General features: G+C 35.5%; 3 protein-coding genes across 3 annotated transcripts; all 3 read right to left on the minus strand.

Annotated features, from left to right (window-relative positions):
* Positions 1-65: 65 nt before the first annotated feature.
* LOC119040846 (olfactory receptor 8J2-like) lies at positions 66-1,013 on the minus strand. Its single transcript, XM_037133958.2, has one exon. It carries the CDS (start codon positions 1,011-1,013, stop codon positions 66-68), a length of 948 nt encoding a protein of 315 aa, XP_036989853.1.
* A 7,740-nt stretch (positions 1,014-8,753) lies between these two features.
* Positions 8,754-9,704, minus strand: LOC119061336 (olfactory receptor 1086-like). The gene has a single exon (XM_037161836.2). The coding sequence runs from the start codon at positions 9,699-9,701 to the stop codon at positions 8,754-8,756; it is 948 nt and encodes a 315-aa protein (XP_037017731.2). The 5' UTR covers positions 9,702-9,704.
* A 9,815-nt stretch (positions 9,705-19,519) lies between these two features.
* LOC128626529 (olfactory receptor 5T2-like) lies at positions 19,520-24,712 on the minus strand. The gene is made up of 2 exons (XM_053659209.1): positions 24,694-24,712; positions 19,520-20,520 (listed from the first exon to the last, which is right to left on the minus strand). The coding sequence occupies exon 2, from the start codon at positions 20,468-20,470 to the stop codon at positions 19,520-19,522; it is 951 nt and encodes a 316-aa protein (XP_053515184.1). The 5' UTR covers positions 20,471-20,520; positions 24,694-24,712.
* Between the last annotated feature and the right edge of the window lie 1,564 nt (positions 24,713-26,276).

The following is a 26,276-nucleotide window of genomic DNA, read 5'->3' on the forward strand; positions in this document are numbered from 1 at the left end:
TGTTGCCTCTGAACAGCAGGATTGTCAGAGGCCAAAGAAAGCAGTTCATGAAGATAGTTTTACAGTTATGTTAGTTTGAGTGATTGAAATGGGTTATGCAGGAACCTCTTCAATGCGTCCTTCACATCCTTGTTCCTTAGGCTGTAAATGAGGGGATTCAGCATTGGTATCACGAGGGTATAGAAGACCGAGGCCATTTTATCAGTATCTAATGAGAGGTTGGTCCTTGGCTGAAAATACATGAAGAGAAGGGTCCCGTAGAACACAGCAACAGCCATCAAGTGAGAAGCACAGGTGGAAAAGGCTTTGTGTCGCCCCTCTGAGGAACGGATCCTCAAGATGGCAAGGATGATGTTAAAGTAGGATATCAGAACAATCATAATAGAGAAAATCAAATTGATTCCTGAAAAGGTAAACACAGCAGTTTCTGGAACGTAGGTGTCAGAACACGACAATGCTAATAAAGGGATGTTATCACAGTAAAAATGGTTGATCACGTTGGAAGAGCAGTAGGACATAGAGAACACACAGGAAGAGGCAGTCAGTGCTGAGGTCAGGCTGTACAAGTGTGTAAGGGACACCAGCAGAAGGCAAATCTGTGAAGACACCACCACCATGTAGTGCAGGGGGTTGCACACAGCCACGTAGCGGTCATAGGCCATTGCAGCAAGTGTGAAAATCTCAGCCACAATAAAAAATGCGAATGCACCCAGCTGCACTGCACACCCATAGTAGGAGATGGTTTTCTTGGAAACCAAGAAGTTAACCAGCATTTTAGGGGCAATGACAGTAGAGTTGCCAAGATTGACCACAGCCAAGTTCCGGAGGAAAAAGTACATGGGGGTCTGAAGTCGAGAGTCGACGCTGCTGAGGGTGATGATGCCCAGGTTCCCTGCCACGGTCAGCCCATAGATGACCAGGAAAACAAAGAAGAGTGGGATCTGGAGCTCCGGGCGGTCTGAAATGCCCATGAGAATGAACTCGGTCACCTGTGAGATATTCCCTGGTGCCATCGATTTTGTTGCCTTCATCAGTTAATGGGGACAATGAAAAGAGATGAATGGACAATAAAGTGCTTTCTCTGTTGGATGTCAGATTGTTAAAAGGCCCGTTTAAAATCAGTTTAATTCTTTATTGTTTGCAATTGGCTTTTATGTACTTATATAAAATTTTTATTAAATTGGAATGACATTGGTTAATAAAATTATGTATGTTTCAAGTATACAATTCTGTCATTTACCATCTCTGTGTTTACCAGCGTTTTTGTTCAGATTTTGTTTCCTCTCTATCTTTTCATAAAATCCTAAAACACGAACTCTCCAGAGACCAATGTCAGAATCTTAGAACTGTTTGAGTAAGGTACCGATTTATTATTCACTGCTGGCTAGAGTTTGTATTGGGTGAATGCACACTACTTCATTAGTTATGTATTAACATCATATGCATATATTAATTATATTAATATTTGTGATTTCTTGAATGTATATACACCCCTATGTATATTTGCTTGTGCACACATGCCTCTGAGTGTGTGTATGTTCATGTTTCCAAAAATAAAACACAGTTACCTATAAGAACCAGGTGAGCCAGAGTGACTTGCAATTATTTTCCCTTAGCTGCCACAGGCCTCCTCTCCACCCCATATCTTGTCATCATCATCCTTGGAAATTTCAATATTTCTATGAAAGCTCATTAGTATCCTGGGTTTTTCCTTATCAATTTCCACCGCACTGCTCTGCTTCAGCTGCCCACAGACAGACCGCACCTCAGTACTGCTTCTTGTCAGTATCAGTCAGAAACGGTGCTCTTCACTGAATCCCACTTCCTTTCTTTCACCAAGTAAGCCAGTCCCATCCTATCCCTCTGACTTCTGGCTGTTCAGACTTCTCTCTACTGTTTGGTCCTGGAAGCCCTTCCTTTCCTCTTCAGATTACCTCTTTTCTTTAAATAGTTTAAAGCATATTTTGATTTTTTTTGGTTACTACTTACAGTTTTGAGTTGTTAAAGCCTGACCAGTATGTTTTAGTTGGGTAGAGAAGTGAATTCGGGAGAGCACCGGCATTATTTAGTGTGCACCTACCCTGTGCCCAGAGCTGTGCTAGGCATTCTGAAGCAGTGATCTCATTACTCTGCAGGGTAGTCCTAAAAGACAGATATAATTATTTCTATGTCTAATAGAAATATTACTGAGGTTTAATGGGATGAAGTTAAACAGAGTCTGTATAAGATGTTGGTTAATGGAAGGGTTTTATGGTTTACCTTTAACATGTTTTGTTTGCTTGTTTGGTTGGTGAGTTGGTTTGTTGTCTGTTGGGTCTGTAACTGTTAGCTGTGTGATTTTTTCCAAGTGTTTCTATTCTTGAACTCTGTGAATCACATGAGATAATGCACATACATAGGTTAGGTAGCACAGCTCCTGGTGACAATAAACGCAAATTGACTGTTACCAGTAGTTAATGTTATTGACATGCTTTGAATGATTTTTCAAGCGTGGTTTCTTATTTCAGCCTTGGGAACTCATTCTACCTTACTGAGGGCTTTTATAATTGACATAGAAATAGCAAGTGAATTATAAATTTGCATATTCAAGAAACTGGGGCACAAGATATCCAGCTATGCATTGAACAAACAAATCAGGCTGTGCTCTCCCACAACCTCATTCTCTTAAAACTCTGGTGTTTATTTGTCTTAAAAATGCTTACTCCCATCCATCAGCTACCTGTCTAATGTGTTAAGCTGATGTTGTTGCACCAGCAGTCCTATATCTCGACTCCTATTACTGCATTCAAGAAGAATTGCATAGGTAGGTTTTGGTGGAAAACACCTTGGCAACACTCCCTCATCAAAATATTTCATCTGTGCTCTGGCTGGTGTGGCTTGGTGAACTGGATGCAGGTCTGTGAAGTGAAAGATCACCAGTTTGGTTCCCAGTGAGGACATAGGTCTGGTTTGCAGGCCAGATCCCCAGTTAGGGGTGTGTAAGAGGTAACCAACTGATTGTACATTGATGTTTCTCTCCCTCTCTTTCTTCCTCCCTTTGCCTCTCTAAAAAGAAGTCAATAAAATCTTTAAAAAATAATCCTTAATTTGCTACAAATCAAGGAACTCAGTGCATATTTTACTCTGAGATAATATATTCAGTATACTCACCCTTAATTTAACAAAAACAAAAAAGAGCATCGAAATAGCAATGTTTGATGATCTATTATGAATTTGTGCAATTAACTTTTGAAATGGAGAATATATGTGTTTATCCTACCTGTTATGTATTTCCTCTTCTACTGCAATATAACCGAAGGCAAAGCTATACAGTGTTGTTCCTTATTTGGGTAAGTATTTGTCATTGAAGTCAAGTTTCTCTGGAGCAGCCTCAGTTTTCTCTTATTTCTTCAGAACTTTGTTTGATATAGCAGTATTCCTGAAAACACAAATTTTACTTCATTACAAATGTTTTTTTTTCTAATTTGTTTGTAATATGAACATCTTATAGGTCTACCAAGACAATACATTCTTGGCAAATAAAATATTTAAAATATACCTAATTTTAATCATATTATCTTATAATTGTAATAATAAATGATAGTGCAAATTAATTTTTAAACAGCTTCTGATATGATTTTAAAATTGTGCACTGTAATTTGGGCTCTCTGTGTTCACCAGCAATACAGAGACTGTGAACATCAGCGAATGACTCTTTCCATCCTGAGGTTTATCACCTTGGGCAATGCAAAAAGCAGGAAAGGGAGACAAACTAGTTTTTATTAATGTTAAGTAATTGGGTTAGTCTTCCTTGAGGACATATTACAGAGACACTTGTATTTATTGTAGAGTGCCCTGTAACACAGCCATCAATTCTGCAAGTTCTATGGTAAAAAAAATCCCTTATTATATTAAGGTGAAATATACTGTCTATAATGACTATTCATCATCCTGTAAAAATGCTCATGCAGTCTAATTTATCAGTAGGGATGCTGGACACTATTTTGCAAGTCTATTACTGTCACTTCCGCTTGGCAATCAGTGGGCAGAGATGAGACAAGAGAACAGAGCAGGTATCATTTCAGTTCTGTGTCTGATTTGAATGAATAAATTTCCAAGATGCTTGCTCTACACATCCATAATTAGTAATAAGAAAAGTATTGAGTTTAACCTACCAATTTACAGAGATCTGCTGAGACTCCCTTTAAAGGTTGTTGCAGGAAGCATGCTAACAGGATTTATAAGTCACACTGAAGTATGTTTGTATATGGTCCCAATCCCCAAACATGAGAACCAGAATTCCCAGATAAATTTCTTATTCCCCTTGGAAAGAAAGATGAATAAAATGCTAATTAATCAGGTCGCTATGCAAAACTCTCACCCAAAGAATAAAAAATGTGGAGATAGCCTAGGGACTTAGATAATTATATTAAATAATAATCACATGTAATGATTCCACTCTCTGTTTTGAATTGCACCCCTGTCTTTGGGAGGTGTTGCTGGCCCTTGGGGATGGAAACAAAAATCCAACAGTCAGAGAACACAGGTTTCTCACCCCAAAGCTCAAATATAATGTAAAGTTTGGGGTGTAGACTGAATGCAAAACCTTTATTCTCGAGGCAAAAACAAGCCCTGGTGTATTTGCCATAAATACCACATGGTATAAGACATAAATTTAAAATGTAAATGTTTATAAGGAGACTGAATATAATGTTTTATTGAAATCAATAAGGGCCCCATCAGAAACCTGGTCCTATTTTTAGTATTTGACTAAGTTACTCAAAAGGAAAATGTTTTTAATATAGTCTAGACATCATTCCTCAAGCATATATAAATATTTTAATTAAATATCATAATATATTGTTTAAATATTTTAAATATTTTTAAAAATTAAAATAAAAATTTAGTATTTAATATGGTAATCAAATATTAAAATATTTTTATTTTCTTTTTGTGTAAAATTTTGTAGTCCATAAGGTTTATATGTGAAAAAGGCATGTCTAAATAATTTCCTTTTGAAGAAATTTAGCAGCTGTGTCAACAGCTGGTAAAATAATACCAAGAAAAAAGTATATGTCCAAAAGATATTTCAAAAAACTGACTAATGAAATGATGAATAAATGAATGAATAAATACAATAGCCATCTTAGAACTGTAAAATAAAACTGAGGGGTTTTTTTTTGAGCCATAAACTACCTTTTATATAATTGTAACTTTGGTAAGGAAGCAGTGACAAGATGCATGTAATTCTGTAGAATAGTCTGTTCTTTAGGGCAGGACACAATTGTTCTTTCTTCACTCTGGTATATTTAATAACATTATGGCACATTCTAAGCTTTAGAATTAATAAAGGAATAGACAAATTGTGAACAATAAAAAGGAAATTATGAAGATTTTTACCGATTTCAAGTTACCATCATGATAAATTTAAACCGGGGTTCTTTTCAGGCTCTGATAGCCCCATGGAGGTTGTGTGGTGGCTTCCTCCCTAATGTCCATTGGGTATTGCCTTTCCTGTGACCACAGACACAGTCTGTACTGTTCTCAGTTAACACGACTTTCATTCCTCATCAGCTCTTCCAACTTCCCATCTATTTAGCATTCCTATAACATTGTAAAGATTTCTAAAACTATTTCTTTCATGGTTTTTGTTATCGATGCTTCATATTACAACTTGATGTCTCATTTAAGTCTTATTATTTATTTTCCATTTCCTAAGTCTAGATTAGGATACTTGGTAAATTTTCCTTGGGCAAGCAGACAAAACTCTAAGATAGTGCTATCATTGAATCACAAGATTCACCTTTCAAAATATGTTTAAGAAACAGACACATGTCTATACACACATACACAAAAAAATAACCTTCTAAATATCATGTTTTTATCACCCACATTAAGCAATAGTTTTATAAAATTTGTTATTTTAAGGTGATACACAGCTACATATTAGCTACATTTCCATGGAAACAACCTCTCTACTCCCATTCCCCCCTATCCATCTAGAGGCAACAGCTATTAAGAATTTCAAACTTTCTGTTTCCAAATACTTTTATGTAGTTTTATTGTGGTATGAACACTTAAACATGACATCTGCCCTCTTAACAAATTTTTAAATATCAAATACAGTGAACTACAGGCACACTGTTGCATACATATCTCCAGGATATAATCGGGAAATAGCTCTTTCATAACTATGACTTTATGCCTATTAAATAGCAACAGCCATTTCCCTCCCTTCACTCCCTGGCAACTACCATCCTACTCTCCACTTTTGTGTGTTTGATTGTTTTAAATGCTTTATCTAAAAGGTTTCAGGCAGTATTTGTATTTCTATGATTAGCTTATTTCACTTACTCTAATGTCCTAAGCTTTATGCATAATTAAAAAAAATAGAATGTATTTACTCTTATGTAAATACATTTACATTATGTAAGTACTCCTACTCTTGGATACAATGATATATACAATATACACATATGTACATTATATAATGTATGTACATTATAAATATGCATATATGAATATGTGTATATATAATTATACACATATAATTGTTAGTGATATGGTTCTAAATGCATTTAATTGGATTTTAGAATTTATATAAGTGTATTGAAAATGTTTACATCATTCTGTGCTTGTTATATATATTTCTCAGTCATCCTATTATCAGATTTAATTATCTTGATTGTTATGGATGTAGTTCATGCATTTAGAGTAGATGGGAATTTTTAAAAAGATTTTATTTATTTATTTTTAGAGGGGAAGGGAAGGAAAAAAATATCAATGCATCATTGCCTCTTGTGCATCCCCTGCTGGGAACTGGCCTGCAACCCAGGCATGTGCCCTGCCTGGGAATCAAATTGAGATCCATTGGTTCATAGGCCCACACTCAGTCCACTGAGCTACAGCAGCCAGGGGGATGGGAATTTTTAGTGGCTTCTAAATCTTCTCTGTAATGAACGATAATAAAGTTCACATATTTTTATTGTTCACTTGATAGTCCTCCACTTTTTAATTTTTGCCAATGTTATGAGTGTGGAAGTGTTTTACATCAGTTTACATTCATATTTTCCAAATAACCATTAATGTTAAATATATTCATTGGCCTACAGGTTGCTCCTTTTGTGAAATGTCCATAAGCATTCTTTACCCATAGTTCTGTAAAATTTTAATTTATTTTTTAATTCAACAGAAGAGTACTTGTATCTGTTTTCTCTTCTCTATGGCTAATTCTTTTGCTGTACTTGTGATTATTTTTTATTCAGTCTTTTAAAATTGCAAAGCAAAAATTTATCCGTCTTTGTGATTTTAGCTGTGTTAAGGGTCCCTTCAGTGCTAAATCTCTCTCTCTCTCTCTCTCTCTCTCACACACACACACACACACACACACACACACACACACACACACAAAGAGTCAGTCTTCATTATCACCTGCATGATTTGGATATGTGAGGATAATGAGTATCAGTGACTACGGTTTAGTTTTAACATCTTAAGGAGGGATGCATGGTGGGGTGAGACTTTTAAAGAAAAAACAGTGGATGAGAACATACTTTTGTGCATGATTGTTGAGGTGTTATTTAAACATAATTATTCCACTTTGGGGAAATATTCCTAGGTTAGGCTTTACTTCTAAGAAGATTATATTGTTTATTTTTTAAAAGACCCCCCCTTTAGGAAGAGAATGTTTTAATAAGATATCAATTAAAAATAAATAGAAAATTTGTATAAAGGCAGGAAGGAAGGGAGAACACTACAACTTAATTTTTTTCTTTGATGTAGACATACTTATGCAATGAAAATGAGGTGTGCTGGAAGATGGGCTAAACATGAGCATAGAAAAGACTCACTTTGTACACTGTTTCTTGAGCCTGGACCAGTGGAGGCACGTGCAAGGACATGACAGAGGTGAAGAGGTCAATAAAAAAAGAGCTCGAGGTTGAGTCGGAACCAGGCCTGTAAGAAAACCAAGGCAGATGGGCTGGGGCTTAGATCTGGGAAGAGACCCAATCTGTCAGCAAGCTGCACCATCCTCTGATGTGTGATTTTTTTGGGTCATTTTTAATTAAACTATGATCTAGATGAATGTTAATCTCTAGACTTTGTCTTCTGTGTGATATGAAAGATGGGTTTAATATCTATGGTCTGGATGAAAGAACAAAATGGGGAGAAATGCACCTTCACAAACAGCATGGCAATGACACTAAGAATTTGAACACATGTTCTGTGGTCCCCAAAACACAGACTGTGATTAGGTGGCTACGAATGCATGGACATAAGGATGGAGCAGAGTGCTTTGAAATGCAGTCAGATACCAATGGTTTCACGGAAGGTGGCTTGGGCTAATGTAAGCTGTGGCATTGTTACTTGTTAGGTGGTATGTGATCAAGCTAGTTGGGTAAATCATAATACTATTTAAACTGCAAATATTAGAGCCTCTATGTTATATGGAGAGAAATAAACAATTTACAACTTTCTAAAGAAATGATTACATACATACATGTTTGTTTTGCATTTGTATTATATCAATCAGAATCAAATCCCACATACATATATGTGTAAATACATATATCAGCAAGAACATATTAAGAAGAAAATAGATAATAACTTTTTACAAACTAAAAACAGAATAGGCAGAAGGTTGACTATAATGTTTATTATAAAATATCCAGGAAAACAGAAATACATTAGTAAACTAAAGCAAAACATTTTCAAAATATCTTTTCAATATTGAACACAGGTAATCACTGTCAATTCTTTCAATTTGTATTCAACTATGAAAAGATACTTTTCTGACAAACATATTTTTTCCCAAACACTTTTTTCATTGCCTTATGTACATCTTTGTTCCTCAAACTGTAGATGATGGGATTCAGCATGGAAATTCCAATGCTGTAAAATATCGACACTATCATGTCATGGTTCAAGCCATAGCTGGAGCTCGGTCTCACATATATGAAGAAACTGGTTCCAAGAAGTACTGACACTCCTGTTAAGTGAGAGCCACATGTAGAGAAGACTTTTCTCCTCCCCTCAACAGAACGTGTCCTCAGAATGGCCAACAAAATGAAGCTATAAGAAATCAGGACAATCAGGATAGTGATGATCTCAATGGAGCCCACAAAGTAGAAGAGAAGAAGCTGGTTTATGTGAGTGTCAGAACAGGAAATAGCAAGGAGAGCAGGGACGTCACAAAAGACATGTCTGATTTCATTGGAGGCACAGAAGGATAGGTTGAATGTGGCTATCGTGTGCACACGAGCATGCAAAATACCACCTATGTAGGAAGCAATGATGAGTGTCACATAGACTCTGGGTGACATGCTAACTGAATACAGGAGAGGGTTGTAGATTGCCACATAGCGATCACATGCCATTGCAGCCAAGAGGAAGCATTCTGTGGTCCCAAAAGTAACTGCAAGAAACATCTGTGATGCACATCCAAGGAGTGAAATGACTTTATCCTTTGACAGAAAATCTACTAACATATTTGGAGTAATTACTGAAGAATAGCAGGCATCCACTGATGATAACACACTCAAAAAGTAGTACATGGGGTTGTGGAGCCTGGAATCCCCAATGACCAATACAACTAGCCCCAAATTTCCCATCAGAGTGAACAGGTAAATCACCAGAAACAGGAAGAATAACATAATTTGCAGTTCAAGATTGTCTGTGAAGCCCTTCAGTACAAACATGGTAACTTCAGTGACATTCTTCATGTTGAAATCTTCCTCATGAATCAAACATAAAGAAGTTGGTACAATTATAATTCATTTACTACAAAAAAATAAGCATAACTATGACTCAATATTGTGATGTGAGGGAACAGGAGATATGTCTTCATATTTATTTTTTGGCAACAGGAAATTTCCTTGCTGCAGATAAGACAGTGACAAGACAGTGGGTCAACTGTTCATGAAACTCATTGCAAAATTAAATGGAAAAGATGGGTATCCAGTCACTATGTGAATCCATGTCATTTCCCAAACCACCAGGTCAACTGATTAGTTTACAACTATATTCTATCAGCTGTTTTCTTATTAAAGCACATTGAACACCAAGTAATTGGTTAAAAAGTCACTTTCTTTTTATATTGACACATATGATGTATCATATCAGTGTGCAGAACATTAAAATAGAACATCAACATTCTGAACATTTCAGTAATAGTGTAAAATGATTTTCTATAAAGTAGTCTCCTTGGAAAGAGAACATTAATATTTACTTATTCTACAATATTGGAGTAGAAATTGAAAGACAAAAATATGTAAATAAACTCAAATTTTGACAAATATATTAAATAGGCAATTGTTGAATTAGTTTGGTTCTACAGAGTAGCTGCATCCTGGATTGTAATATTTTATGAGCTAATCTTTAAACATGGTCCAACTCTACTAGGTCTTCTTGGTTCTATCCAAAAGAACAAAGAATGTTTAAGGATGATGTCCACAATTTAATTAAACCAAATTAAACCAAATAATAACACTTTGATGAATATGATGAAATCTAATTTTTAAGGTGTGACCAAGAGTCACAAGAAAAGGATCAGCCTGAATACACATCTTGACATCAATTCAAAGATAAACCTGTGTGCTGGAAACTGCATAAGTGCCCATCCATAAATGAGTAGATAAAAAAACATACATTTATACAATGGAATACTATGCAGCAGAAAGAAAGAAGGAGTTCCTACCCTTTGCAACAACATAGATGGAACTGGAGGGCATTATGCTAAATGAAATAAGCCAGTTGGTGGAAGACAAATACCATATGATCTCGCCTATAAATGGAACCTAATCAACAATAACAACAACAACAACAACAACAACAAACAAATGAAGAAAAAATAACTAGAGACATGGAAATAACACACTGACAGTGACCAGGGTTGTGTGGGGAGGGAACTAATGGGGGAAAGAAGGGGAAGGATTAAGTCAAGGAAAATGTATAAAGGATCCCTGGATAAGGGCAATGGAAAAAATTTATAAAAATTATTAAAAAAAAAAACTAAGATACACCCGTTGAAGACAAATGATATGGGCTTTAGATCTGAAAATGTGTGTCCCCAGATTCATGATTAAATGTGAGGGGTCTGATTAGGCTTTCTCTTCAAAGCTGACTTCTCTTTAAAGCAGTAATATATTTGAGTGACCAAGCAGATGTAATGGCGTATAGCCAGACAGACTATTAAGTCTGTAAAGCCATAAATAAAGTAATTTTTTGTAAATGTGTCAGTTTTTGGTTACAAATTTAAGGAGCCAAAACAACTGAATTATTGTCATCAGATGTATTTATTTCTAAAACATTAGCAAATGTTAGGTCTTAAAACTAATTTTATAACTAATCATCTAAAAATATGTGACCAGAGCTTTGAGCCAGATATTTTATTCTTTGTCTTTGAGCCAGATATTTATTTTGTGATTAATAATACGCACTAAAATATCATTCTTTCAGGATTCAATCCAGTCAATTATATTTTGATTGTGATTTTTCCCCTCTACTCACACACAGCTCACCACCATTCCATTTGCTACACTACTGTGCCCTTAATTTTACCTGTGTAAGTACAATAGTGAAAGACTACAATGGTAAAACCTCAGCTAAATTTTCCTAGATATCAAAATACAATTTATACTAAGTATAGCTAAGTCAATATTAAAATATATTGAAAGCACTTAGAGTTACAAGTGATTTATAGAGGATTAGTAATATGGCATCAGCTTTAGCATCGGCTTTTAAAATTAAAGCAAAACCACTTGAAAAATACAGTTTTGTACTTTATTTTTTTATTATTTACATCATTACAATTTTTCCCATTTTTCTCCTGACACCTCCATCCGCCCTTGCCCCTTTCCTTCAGGCCATCACCACACTGCTGTTTGTGTCTATGGGCTGTGCATATGTGTTCTCTGGATAATCCCTTCACCTCCTTTCATCCCCTCCCCCATCCTCTCTGACAGATGTCAGTCTGCCTTTTCACCCAGGGATCCCACTTCTGGAAATATAACCTACAAGTACCAAAATGCCAATTCAACAGAATATATGCATCCAGCATATCACGTTCATATCAGTGTTATTTCCAATAGCCAACATCTGGAAATAGCCCAAGTACCCATCAGCAGATGAGAAGATAAAAATGCTGTGCTGCTTTTACACAATGGAATACTCTGCAGCCATAAAAAGGAATTCCTACCTTTTGAGACAGCTTTGGAGATGATTAGACTAAATAATAAACAGACAGACCTGGAGATTTTTATTCTAAATAAAATAATCCACTCAGTGAAAGACAAATACCATATGATCTCACTTATACGTGAAATCAAATGAACAAAATAAACTAACAATATAGAAACAGAGGTACAGATATGTGGAACAATCTAAAAATAAAGTTTTAAAAGAAGGCAGAAAATTCCAAATACCTTTCCCTCAATACTGAAACACTAAGTGGGCAAAGGAGGAGTAAAATAATAACAGCCATGCACTGAGCACATGCAGCAGAAATGGACCTTGGTGCACATGGGGTTATTCCACCTTTCTAGCACCTCTCACAGCTAAGTTGTACCAGAGCCAGCAATCAATCCTGCACCTCCCTCAGAGTGTGTGCACACTTCCCAGTGTTACACTATCTCCTATAGTGTCGTGGCCTCATTCTGTAGCTGCCCTCTCCTATCGTCACTGTCAGTGAAATAAAACATGATTCTTGATATATATCTAGATAAAATTTAAACATTAAGACTAGAGAAACATTAGGAAATAGCATTAACTTAAAATGGATTTTATATCACAATGCTAGGAAAACATAAAGGATAATAGATTGTTTCTTCATTAGAGCAAATGCAAGCCTCCAGGTAATTGAATAGGTCTAATGTTTTCTTTACTGTTTTTGCTTTAATCTGATCTGTCATTTTCCATCATAAAAATGAAAGCATATACTCAATTTGTAAAACTTACTGAACTCTACAAACACAAATTCAATAGTTGCAATAGGCAGCAAATGAAGAGTTTAGTACTGAAGATTTTATAACATTTGGCCTTCACATTTTTAGGCCACACCTCATTAAATATTTTTCAAGTGACCTAAATTTTTATCTTCTTACCTGTATATCAGCAAATGTGGGTTTAGATATACTTTGAATACAGTAATTTATATCATTTATATTCCCTTACTCAACTGTTGATAAAAACCACAAGAATGTCCCCAAGGGGAACATGCTCCAATTATTTTCTGGTTCAAGATAGCAACCTGATGATTTATTTGGTAATTAAAAGGAAAATGGTTATGGAATAATATACTATGCATTGATATTTATTAAATAATCAGAGTCCTCTGGCTTCTGACTACAATCATGTTTTAGATTTGCATTTTCCTTATAATTAGTGACATTAAGGGGTTTTTTTTTTTGCTTGCATCTGCACTTAATGTATTTCTCCTTGTTTTATTTCTTACTGAACGTATTAGGGAGACATCGGTTAATAAAACTAAATGTACCAAAGGTACACTTGGTTTCAAGTGTACCTTTGGTACACTCGAAAATGTACATTTCTATGAAACAAGATCTGAATATTGCATTGTGTGCTCACTGTCCAAAGTCAAATCACCTTCTGTCACCATAGATTTGGTCCCCTTTGTCCCTTTATTACTCCCCTAACTTCCATCTCTCTGGTAATCACAATACTGTTTTTGTGTGTATGAATTTCAGTTTTATATCCCACATTTGAGTAAAACTGTTTGGTTCTTAGCTTTTATGATCAATTTGTTTTCCTTAGCATGATATATTCAAGGTCCATCCACATTGTCGCAAATGGCAGTACCTCATGTATTCCTGTGGCTGAGTAGTATTGCACTGTATATAAGTACCACATCTTCTTTATCCACTCATCTCTTGAAGGACACTTAGTTTGTCTCCAGGTCTTGGCCACCATTAATATTGCTGCAATGAACATAGGGGTACATATATTTTTGCCAGTAATGTTTTCAAATATTGGATGTAGATACACAGAAGAAGGGTTGCTGAGTCATGTGGTAACTCTCTTCTTACTTTGTGGAGGAACCTCCATAATGTTCTGCATAGTGACTGTAGCAGTTGACATTCCCAACAGCAGTGAATGAGGGTTTCTTTTTCTCCACAACATCTCCAACACTTGTTGTTTTTGTCTTAATTATGATAATAGCCATTCTAACAGGTGTGAGGTGGTATCTCATTGTAGTTTTGATATCCATTTCCCTAACAGCCAGTGAAATTGGACATCTTTTCATATTTCTGTTGGCCATTTGTATGTCTTCTTGGGGAAGTGTCTGTTCAAGTCCTCTGCCCATGTTTTAATTGAATTGTTTGTTATGTATTGAGTTGTTTGAGTTCTTTATATATTTGGGATATTAGTCCAATTCTGAAATGTTGTTGGCAAGTATCTTCTCCCAAGTAGCTTGCTGCCTTTTGATTTTTTTGGAGGTTTTATTTGCTATGCAGAAGCCATATAGTCTGATATAACTCCATTCAGATTTTTGTGCATTTATTACCCTTGCTTTTGGGGTCAAATTCATAAAATATTCTGGAAGCCCAGAATCTATAAATTTAGTACCTGTGATTTCTTTCTGTGTAATTTACTGTGTCAGATCTTATATTTTACTCATATTGCTCTGTGGTCATTTTCACTTCATTTTTTGTTTGAGAAATGTCTATTCTAGTGGTTTTCAAATACTTCCTCCCATTCTGTAGTTTTCCTTTTCACTCTATTGTTTTCTTCTTCGTGTGCAGATTTTTAGTTGTATTTATTCTCATTTGAGTAGCTTTGCTTTTATTGACAATGTTTATTGTGTTGATTGTGTCCTGGTATCACATCCACAAAATCATTGTCATGTCCAAAGTCTAGCTTTTTTCTTAGTTTTCTTCTAGGAGTTTACTTAATTTTTTGTTTGTTTCTCTGAATCACTTTTCCCAGAATGGTCCTCTATTTTATTTATTTTTATTTATTATTTTTAACATATTATTATTGTTGTTCAAGTAGAGTTTTCTGCCTTTTTCCTCCACTCCTCCCCACAAACCCATCTTTCCCTACATCCTTCCCTTGTTTCCACCCCACTTGTTATTGTCCATATGACTTTTATAATAGTTCCTGCAAACTCCTCACGCTTTTCCCCTATAATCTACTCCCCCTCCCCTCTGTCAATGTTAGCCTGTTCTCAATTTCAGTATTTTTGATTATAGTTTGCTTGCTTGTTCATTTTGCTGATTAGGTTCCCTTTAAAGGTGAGAGTATATGGTATTTGTCTTTTACCACCTGGCTTATTTCACTTAGCATAATGCTCTCTAGTTCCATCCATGCTGTTGCAAAGGGTAAGAGCTCCTTCTTTCTTTCTGCTGCTTAGTATTCCATCATGTAAATGTACCATAGCTTTTTGATCTATTCATTTACTGATGGGCATGTAGGTTGCTTCCAGCACTTGGCTATTGTAAATTTTGATGCTCTGAACATTGGGGTGCATAGGTCATTTTGGATTGCTGTTTCAGCATTCTTAGGGTATAACCCCAGCAATGGAATTGCTGGGTCAAAAGGCAGTTTCTTTTTTTATTTTCTAAGGAAATGACATACTGTTTTCCACAGTGGTTGCAGCAGTCTGCAATCCCACCAACAGTGAACTAGGATTCCTTTTTCTCGGCAACCTCTCCAACATTTGTTGTTTCTTGCTTTGTTTGTGATGGCCATTGTGACTGGTGTGAAGTGCTATCATTGTGGTTTTAATTTGCATCTCTCTGATAGCTAACGATATTGAGAATCTTTTTATATGTCTTTGGACCCTCTGCTTGTCCTCCTTGGAGAAGTGTTTGTTCAACTCCTTGGCCCACTTTTTAATTGGGTTGCTTGTCTTCTTAGAGTGGAGTTGTGTGAGTTTTGTATATATTTTGGAGATCAAACCCTTGTCCAAGGTTTCATTGGAAAATATGTTTTCCCATGTCTTTGGTCCTTTTTTCATTTAAGGTTGTTTCCCTTAGCTGTGCAGAAGTTTTTTATTTTGATGAGATCCCATTTGTTTATTCTTTCCTTTATGTCCCTTGATCTAGTGGACATATCAGTGAAAATATTGCTGCATGGAATGCCTGAGATTTTCCTATCTATGTTCTCCTCTAAGACTTTTAAGTATTGTGACTTGTACTTAAGTATTTTATCCATCTTGAGTTTGTTTTGTGTATGTTGTAAGTTGCTGTATGTTGTAAGTTGGTGATTGAGTTTCATTTTGTTGCATGTGCCTGTCCAGATATCACAACACCATTTTTGAATAGATTAATTTTACTCCATTTTATACTTCTGCCCGTTTGTCAAATATTAGTTGACAATAGAGATGTGTGTTTATTTCTGGGCTCTCTATTCTGTTCCATTGGTCTATGTGTCTGTTCTTATGCAAGTGCCAGAATGTTTTGATTACAGTGGCTTTATAAAATAAGTTGGTATAAGATATTGTGATCCCTCCTACTTTGCTCTTCTTTCTTAAAATTGCTGAAGCTATACAGGGTCATTTATGGTTGCATATACATTTTTGAAATGTTCATTCTATATCGGTGAAATATGTCATTGGTATTTTAATAGGGATTATGTTGAACCTATAAATTGCTTGATACCAAAACTATAGCTCACATACCATTCACCACAGAATCATTAGTATCTGACTCCAGATCAGAGCACTCTGCTCCTCCCTTTGGTCTATGCATTAGCAGCAATTCTAAGTACAGCCTGTGGTTTGGAGACCACAGGTAATGTTGTGAATTCTTGGTGTCATTACCATGCTTTCTGTGATGGTGCATTTCACTGCTTTTTATTATTTCCTCAAAAGCACAAACAAAGTCTATTTTTCACTTCTGACAATATACAGAGAGTAGGCATGAATATTTATAAAGATTATAATGATCAATTATACTTAAGATTATTCTGCTGTAATTTCAGATGGACAGCAAAGTGGTTAGACAATCATGTAATTCAGAGTGGTCCCCTCACTGCTTCATGTATCCACCTGACTCTACAAATATTTTTCTCAATGTCATAGACTGTTTGAGGTCTGTCTGGAAAAACTCCAGCCACTGTTACTAATAGTAACAAGAATGGTTTGTGACATTGATGTAACCTGGCAGCCAAGGAGATTGGACTGGAAGGTACCTGTGTGAATAATGATGACTTCACTGCACTAATCAGTGGGTGTTGTAGACACCATGGGGTGAGTACGTGTTCTGTGGGGCCATCTCATTCAAAATGACTGAGTAGAGCAGTGAATCTGCCTCAAATTTTGCATTATGTTTGAGCATTCCTCTGAAAAAACGATTCAGATGATTGAGAAAGCTTTTGAGAAAAATGCAATGACTGCCGAACAAATGAAAATGTGGCACAAATTATTCAAAGATGGTTGAGAATCTGTTGAAAGTGACCTATGTTCTGGAAGGCCTGCAACAAGCATAACACCTGAAATGTTCAATGTGTATGGGCTGCAACAAACAAAGATTGGCAACTGACAGTGCAAGAAATAGAAGGTAACCTGGGGATTCTAAAATCTACTATGTCTGAGATTTTGACTCAAGATCTTGGCACAAAATATGTTGTGGCAAAATGTGTTCGATGGCTTCTTTTTCCAAGACAAATAACATCATGTTGAAGTTGCTGATGACTTGATTTAAAGCACTACCAATGAACCAGATTTCCTCAAGAAAAGCATAATGAGAGATGAATTATGGGTATAAAGCTGTGATCCAGACACAAAGGACCAGTTGTCCCAATGAAAGTCTCTTGGCTCTCCATGGCCAAAGAAGGAGCAGCAAAGTTGCAGTAATATTAAGACCATGTTAACTGTGTTTTTAAAATTTGAAAGTGTTGTCCTTCATGAGTACACCCCTCTAGGCCAAACAGTTAATCAGTACTACAGCATCAAAGTTCCTCATTGGTTGGGAGATGTAATATGATGAAAATGGCTGCCATTAAGGGTAACTGGTGATTGGCAGCTTCATCACAACAGGATATCTGCCCAGGCATCATGTTTTATACAGAGTTTTTTGCTTAGTATCAAATCACCCAAGTGACTCAGCCCTACCACCCAGATTTGGCACCTTACGACTTCTGGCTTTCCCAAAACTAAAATCACCTTTGAAATTGAAGAGATTTCAGACTATTGGTGATACTCAGGAAAATATGAGGGGACAGCTGATGGCCATTGGGAGAACTATGTGAGGTCCCAAGGTGCCTACTTTGAAGAGGACTGAGGTGTCATTGTCCTACATACGATGTTTCTTGCATGTTGTATCTTCTTCAACAAATGCCTCCTTTTTTTTTTTTTTTAAAATATTGAGTGGATGGATACTTTCTGGACAGACCTCATAGTTCCTGTGCTATAATTCACATTTCTGTGGCTACCCTGTAACTACCAATTTGTACTGCTTAATCCCTTCACTTTGTCCACCCATTCCCCCAAACTCTCTCTCCTCTGACAACTGTCAGTCTGTTCTCTGTGTCTATGAATCTGTTTCTATTTTGTTTGTTACCTTATTCTGTTCATTAGGTTCCAGATCAAAGTGAAATCATATGGTACTTGTCTTTCTCTGATTGGCTTATTTCACTTAGCATAATATCTGCTACACCCATCCATGATATTGCAAAAGGTAAGATTACTTTCTGTTTTATGGTCGAGTTGTATTCCATTGTGTAAAGTACAACAAGTGTTCTTATCCACTCACCTACTGATAAGCAGTTTGGCTGCTTCCAAATCTTGGCTGTTTAATTAACATTGCAATGAATATAGAGGTGCATATATTTTTTCAAATTAGCATTTTAGTTCCAGATATATTTCCAGAAGTGGAATCATTGGGTCTTAAGGCAGTTCCATTTTTATATTTATGAAATATTTTTCAACTTTTCAGATTTTAAATTTTATTTATTGACTTAACATTGCTTAAGGAAAATTACATAGGTTTCAGGGGTAGAGCTCTATACTAAATCATCTGTAAACTGTATTGTGTGTTCATCACCCCAAATTATGTTTCCTTCAATCACCATTTATCTTCGCTTTATCATGCAGTTCTATTTTCAAATTTTTGTAAGCTATATTTTGAAAAGATTTTATTGATTTAGTTTTAAGGGAGAGGGGGAAGAACTGAGAGAGGAAGTGAAAAAAAAGCATTGATGCAAAATAGAAACATAGATCAGTTGGGTGCTTCTTTTACATGTCCCATTGGGGATGGAACTCACTACCTGGTCATGTGCCCTGACAGGGAAATTAATTGCAGACTATTCAGTCTGTGAGATGATGTCCAGCTAGATGAGGCACAGTAGTCAGGGCTACATTTTTACATTTTTTTATTAAGTCCATTCTGCTTTCCACAGTGGATGCACCAACCTGCATTCCCACCCATAGTGCACAAGGGTTCCCTTTTCTCCTTGTCTTAGCAAACAATCATTTGTTGATTTATTGATGATAGCCATTCTGACAAGAAAAGCAAACAGGATCCTCATATCTTTTTAATATTGAGGCATAGAACATACATCTCAATTTTTTGCTTCATTTTTAACTGTAAAAAGATACTTTACTGAAAAACCCATTTTTCCCAAATACTCTTTTCATTGCCTCTTTCACATCTTTGTTCCTAAGACTGTAGATGATGGGATTCAGCATGGGAATCACAATGGTGTAAAATGTTGACACTATCATGTCATGGTCCAAGGCATAGCTGGAACTCGGTCTCACATACATGAAGAGGATGGTTCCATGATAAACTGACACTCCTGTTAAGTGAGAGCCACATGTAGAGAAGACTTTTCTCCTCCCCTCAGCAGAACGTGTCCTCAGAATGGCCAACAGAATGAAGCCATAGGAGATCAGGACAATCAGGATAGTGACGATCTCAATGGAGCCCACAAAGTAGAAGAGTAGAAGCTGGTTTATGTGAGTGTCAGAACAGGAAATAGCAAGGAGAGGAGGGATGTCACAAAAGACATGTCTGATTTCATTGGAGGCACAGAAGGATAGGCTAAAAGTGGCTACTGTGTGTGTAGAGGCATTCACAATGCCACCTATGTAAGAAGCAATGATGAGTGGCACATAGACTCTGGGTGACATGCTAACTGAATACAGGAGAGGGTTGTAGATTGCCACATAGCGATCATATGCCATTGCAGCCAAGAGGAAGCATTCCGCGGTCCCAAAAGTAGCTACTACAAACATCTGTGTTGCACATCCAAGAAATGAAATGACTTTATTCTTTGACAGAAAATCTACTAACATATTTGGAATAATTACTGAGGAAATGCAGGCATCCACTGATGATAACACACTCAAAAAGTAGTACATGGGGTTGTGGAGCCTGGAATCCCCAATGACCAATACAACTAGCCCTAAATTTCCCACCAGAGTAAAGAGGTAAATTGCTAGAAACACAAAGAATAAGATGATTTGCCCTTGTAAATTTTCCGTGAAACCCTTCAGTATAAATGTAGTAACCTCAGTGACATTCTTCATGTTGAAATCTTATAAAACAAGCATAAAGATATTTGTACAATTACAGTTTACTTACTACAAAAAGAATACACAGAGTTGTGACTCAATATTGTGACACAAGGTGTTGAGCCATGTCCTCAAATTATTTTTTGGCAATGTAGAATTTCCAAGTGACAGATCAGTAGATAGTGACAAGTAAGTGGGTCAAGTGTCCATGCCACTCACTGCAAAATTAAATGGAAATGATAGGTGTCCACTCACTATGAGAATCCATAACATTTCCAAAGCTATAAGGTTAATTGATAATTTATAACTGTATTCTATTAGCTGTTTTCTGATTAAGTTACTATAGAACACCAAGTGATTGATTAAAAATAATTTTCTTTTGATAGCGATTCACATCAGACACTATATCAGTGTGCAGAGCATCAGAATAGAAAGTCAGCATTCTAGACCTTTCAGTAATGCTGTACAATGATATACTATAAGTTAATCACCTATAGAATGAGAATATTAATATTTATTCTGCAACATTGGGGTAAAAATTGAAAAAATATGCGAATAAAGTTGAATTTTGACAGTTATGTTCAAAAGAGAACAAACTGAATTAGTTTTTGTTCTATAGAGTCGCTGCTGCCAAAATTGTAACATTTCATGAGCTAATGTGTAAAAACTTCTTCCTCTGTTAGATCTTAGGTTTATCTGAAAGAACAATCAAGAATTTTTAATGGATTATGGCTAATGATCACAGTAAGCCAAATTAAGCAGTGAAATACAAACTTTAATGAAAATGATTATGTCTGTATTAAAAATATGACCAAAAGTCACAAGAAAAAATTGACCCCAATTCTTGATCTCAGTTCAATGACATACCTGTTTAGGAAAATTAACATAGGATTTAGATCTGAAAATGAGTGTTCATTGCCCTGGCCATAATTAAATGTCAGGTGTGAGAATAGGCTTTCTCTTCACAGTTCATTCCCCTTTAACATAGCAATATGTTTTAATGACCAAGCAGATATGATAGCATATAGGCAGACTAACTAAATGCGTAAAGCAATACATGTATAAAGTAATCTCTTTCAAATTCGTCATTTTTTGGTTACAAATTTGTGATGACTACATAATTTATGCTTTGTCATCAGATATATTTATTTTTTAAACATTAGCAAATATTGGATTCCAAAACTAATTTATGACTAATCATTTAAAATATATGACCTTAGCCTCCAGCTAAATATTTCATTCTTAGCTAAATGTATTATATTGTTTTATAATTATTAATAAATACTGAGATATTATTCTTTCAAGATTAAATCCAATGAATCTTATTCCAATTATGTTTTTTTTCTCTAACCACACAGCTCATCACAATTGCATTTGCCACATTACCGTGGGCTTAATTTTACTTGAGAAAGTAAGATAGTAAAAGACTACAATGTTGAACACTAGCTAAATCTTAGTTGAATCAGGTATTTCCTTTAGATGCCAAAATAAATATATTTGGTATACATAAGTCAATATTAAAATCCTTTGAAAGGATTCAGAGTTATAAAAAATGTCTGTGATTTTAAGAATTTAATAATATAGCATCAGCTTTTGAAATTAATACCAAACCAGTTCCAAGACACAGTTTTCATAAAAGGCAGAAAATTCCAAATATCTTTGCCTCAGCATTGAAATAGTAAGTTAGCAAAGAGGAGAAAAATAATAATGGCCTGCACTGAGCATATTTCCCAGTATTACAGTGTCTCTTACTGTATCATGGCCTCCTTCTGTAACTGCCCTCTCCTATTGTCACTCGTAGTGAAATAAAACATGATTCTCGATATATATTTAAATAGACTTTAAACATTAAAACTAGAGAATATTATGAAATAGCATTAACTTGAAATGACTTCTATATCACAAAACTAGCAAAATAAAGGATAATTGATCATTTCTTCATTAGAGCAAAATACAAGCACTCAGGTAGTTGAATAGGTCCAATGTTTTCTTTATTGTTCTGGCTTTAATCTGATCGTTCTCCTTCCATCATAAAAACAAAAGCAGACACTCAATTTGGAAAACTCCTACTTAACTCTGCAAACATAAATTCAATAGTTTGTATCTTTTGGGCTGTAGTTACCCATGCAATAGGGAACAACTAAAGGAGATTTTATAACATTTGGCATTCACATTTTTAGGTCACACCTCATAAAATATTTTTCGAGTGACTTAAATTTTTCTCTTCTTACCTGTGTATCAGCAAGTGAGGGTTTAGATACACTATGAATACAGTAATTTAGATTATTTATATTCCCTTACTCAATGATTAATGAAAACTGCAAGAGTTTCCCCAAGGGGAACATGACTCAATTATCTTCTGGTTCAAAATATCAGCATGATGATTCACTCAATAATTAGAAAGAAAAACTGTTATGGAATAATTTACTACATGTGATATTTATTAAATAATCAAAGTCCTCCAGCCTGTGATTATTATGATGCTTTATGATGCTTAATACCATTAAGTACATTTCTTTTTTTGCACTTATACTTATTGTACTTTTATTTTATTTTATAATTAAATTTATTGGGGTGACACTGGTTAACAAGATTATATAGATTTCAAGTGCACATCTCTATGACCCATGCTCTGTATATTGCATTTTGCACCCAAAGTCAAACCACCTTCTGTCACCATAGGTTTGACTGCCTTTACCCTTTATTACTCCCCCATCCCACACCCTCTGACAGCCACAATACTGTTGTCTGTACCTATGAGTTTCAGTTTTTACCTCATATATAAGTGAAAACATGTGGTTCTTAGCTTTTTATGACTGACTTAGTTCACTTAGCATGATATTCTCAAAGTCCATCCACATTATGGCAAATGGCAGAATTACATCTTTTCTTATGGCTAAGCAGTGTTCCACTGTACTATGTTCCACATATTCTTTACTGAATCCTCTATGGAAGAGCTATTATTGAAGGACACTTTCATGGTTTCCATGTTTTGGCCACTGTGGATAGCCCTGCAATGAACATGGAGGTGCATGTGTCTTTGCCACTCAAGCTTTTTAGATTTGGGGGGGGGGTATGCACTCAGAAGAGGTGTTTCTGGGCCATATAGTGACTCTATTTTCATTTAAGGAAGCTCCAAACTGCTTTCCGACATGGCTATACCAGTTTACATTCTCACCAGCAGTGAATGAGGTTTTCTTTTTTCCACAATCTTTCCAACACTTGTTATTTTTTGTCTTATGAGGATAATAGCCATTCTATCAGGTGTGAGTTGGAATCTGATTATAGCTGTGGTTTGCATTTCACTAATAGCTAGTGAAGTTGAGCATCTTTTTAAATATCTGATAGACATTTGTATTTCTTCTTGGGAGAAGCATCTGTTCAGGTCCTGTGCCCATTTTTGAGTTGGATGGTCTGTTTGGTATTGATTTGTATGAGTTGTTTATATATAAGTTAGGCATAAATTCTGTCAGAGCTGTTGTTTTCAAATATCTTGTATTCGGATGGCTGCTTTTTTGTTCTGTTGGCAGTTTCTTTTGATGTGCAGAAGCTTTTTAGTTTGATATGGTCCCCTTTGTTTCCACCTTTACTTCCCTTGTGTTTGAAGTCAAATTCATAAAATATTCTCTAAGATCAAGATCCATAGCTTTAGTACCTTCTTTGTAATTTAGTGTTTCGGGTCTTAGATTTAGGTCTTTGATTTATTTCAATGTAATACATCACATGAACAAAATAAAGGGTAAAAATCACATAATCATATTAAGAATTGCAGAGAAAGCATTTGAGAAGATATCTGTTTATAATTAAAACACTCGATAACAAAGAAAGAAAATATATTGACATCATAAAGGCCTTACAGGACTAACACTTGTCTCATATCCTACTCAATGGTGAAAAACTGAGAGCTTTTCCTCTAAGATCAGGAACAGGACAAGATGACCACTTTCAGCACTCTCATTTCATGTAGGACTGGGTGGTCTAGCCAAAGCAACCACGCAAGAGAAAGTAATTAAAGACAAACAAATCAAGAAGAATAATAAAATTGTCACTTTTTGCTGATGACATGATTCTTTATAGAGAAAACCTTAAAGACTTCACCCAAAACTATTAGAAACAATAAACAAATACCATCTAAAATTACAGGATACAAAAATAATTGTATAAAAATATATTGCATTCTCATATGCTACAATAACAATGACATTTCAGAAAAAAAGAAAAAAAACAATTCCATTTGCAATGGAAACAAAAAGAATAAACTATCTAGGAATAAACTTAAAGGATGTGAAGGGCCCATACACTGAAAACTACAGAGCTTATTAAAAGAAATAAAAAATACAGAAAGAAATGCAAAGATATTTTGTGTTCATGGAAGGGAAGAATCAACATAGTTAAAATGTTCATATTACCCCAAACAATCTACAGATTTAATGCAATCATTATCAAAATTCTAATGACATTTTAAAAGAAATAGACAAGAATATTATTGTAGTTGTATGGAACCACAGAAAACCCCAAACAGCCAAAGCAATCTGGAAAACAAAGAACAAAGTTGGTTGCATCACCATCCTAGACTTCAAATTATACCACAGAGTACAATAATTAAAACAACATGGTTGGCAGAAGAACCAAAACACAGTGTGGGAACAGAACTGTGGAACAGAACTGAGAGCTCAGAATAAACCCAAATGCATGTGGGCAAATAAATCTCAATAAAGGAGTCAAAAAATTCAATGGAGAAAAGAAAGCCTCTCCAATAAATAGTGCTAGAAAAATTGGAAAGTCACATGCAAAAAGAATGAAACTAGACTGTGTGTCCCCATACACAAAAATTAACTCAAAATGGATCAAAGACTTAAATATAAGACTTGAAACACTGAATTACACAGAAGAAATTAATGGACCTTGATCTTACAGAGTATTTTATGAGTTTGACCCAAAGCAAGGAAGTAAAGGCAAGAATAAATGAATTGGACTACATCAAACTAAAATACATATAATTTCCTACATGTATTTCTCAGGGTTTGTATTTGAAAAGGATTGTGGCTGAGGTTCTTTATTTTATTACTTGTTTATAAGTTTGTTTGTTGAAACAATGAAATAACCTTGTAACGGTATCTATTTTTTCTTTCCATCAATATGGCATTTTAGCATGTTAGAATGCTCATAAAAACAAAACATCATAGAACATGGAATCTATACCAGGTACCTACACTGAGATGACTGAGCTTATTCTCTTAGAATTTCCATCTCCACCTGAACTGTGTAGATGGTCCTGCTCTTTATGGTCCTGACACTGAATGGTATGATTTCAATGGGGACACTGGATTAGGGATGTTAATCAGGATTAACCCATGATTTCAGTCCTCTGTGCAATTTTTTCTTAGCAAACTATCCTTTGTAGACCTTTCTTACTCCCCAGTCATTGCTCCCAAAATGCTGACCAATTTCCTTTCAGAGAACAAACCTATTTGTTATTATGGCCATGCCTTGTGGTTTTATTTTTTGTGTGCTTTTCCAGACACAGAATCCTTTACCTTGGCTGCTATGGCATATGACTCCTATATCGCCATCTGTAACCCTTCACTGTATCCTGTTGTGATTTCTGAGGGAATTTGTACATGGTGGATTGTCTTCTCATACATCGGGGGGAAACGTGAGCTCTTTGGTACACAAATCCTTTGCACTGATTCTGAAGTACTGTGATAAAAATGTTATGAATCACTTTGTCTGTGATCCCCTTCCCTTCTTCAGCTAGCCTCTGCAGACAGATCAATTAACGAGTGGCATCTCTCCACACAGGGCAACTCAAGGAAAGTGA

Source organism: Artibeus jamaicensis, unplaced genomic scaffold (genome assembly GCF_021234435.1).
Source record: "Artibeus jamaicensis isolate MK-2021 breed Jamaican fruit bat unplaced genomic scaffold, CSHL_Jam_final scaffold_614, whole genome shotgun sequence".
NCBI lineage: Eukaryota > Metazoa > Chordata > Mammalia > Chiroptera > Phyllostomidae > Artibeus > Artibeus jamaicensis.

Excerpts from the sequence above, each read along its gene's own strand:
- LOC119040846 (XM_037133958.2), bottom strand. The coding sequence starts at position 1,013 with ATGGCACCAGGGAATATCTCACAGGTGACCGAGTTCATTCTCATGGGC.
- LOC119061336 (XM_037161836.2), bottom strand. The coding sequence starts at position 9,701 with ATGAAGAATGTCACTGAAGTTACCATGTTTGTACTGAAGGGCTTCACA.
- LOC128626529 (XM_053659209.1), bottom strand. The coding sequence starts at position 20,470 with ATGAAGAATGTCACTGAGGTTACTACATTTATACTGAAGGGTTTCACG.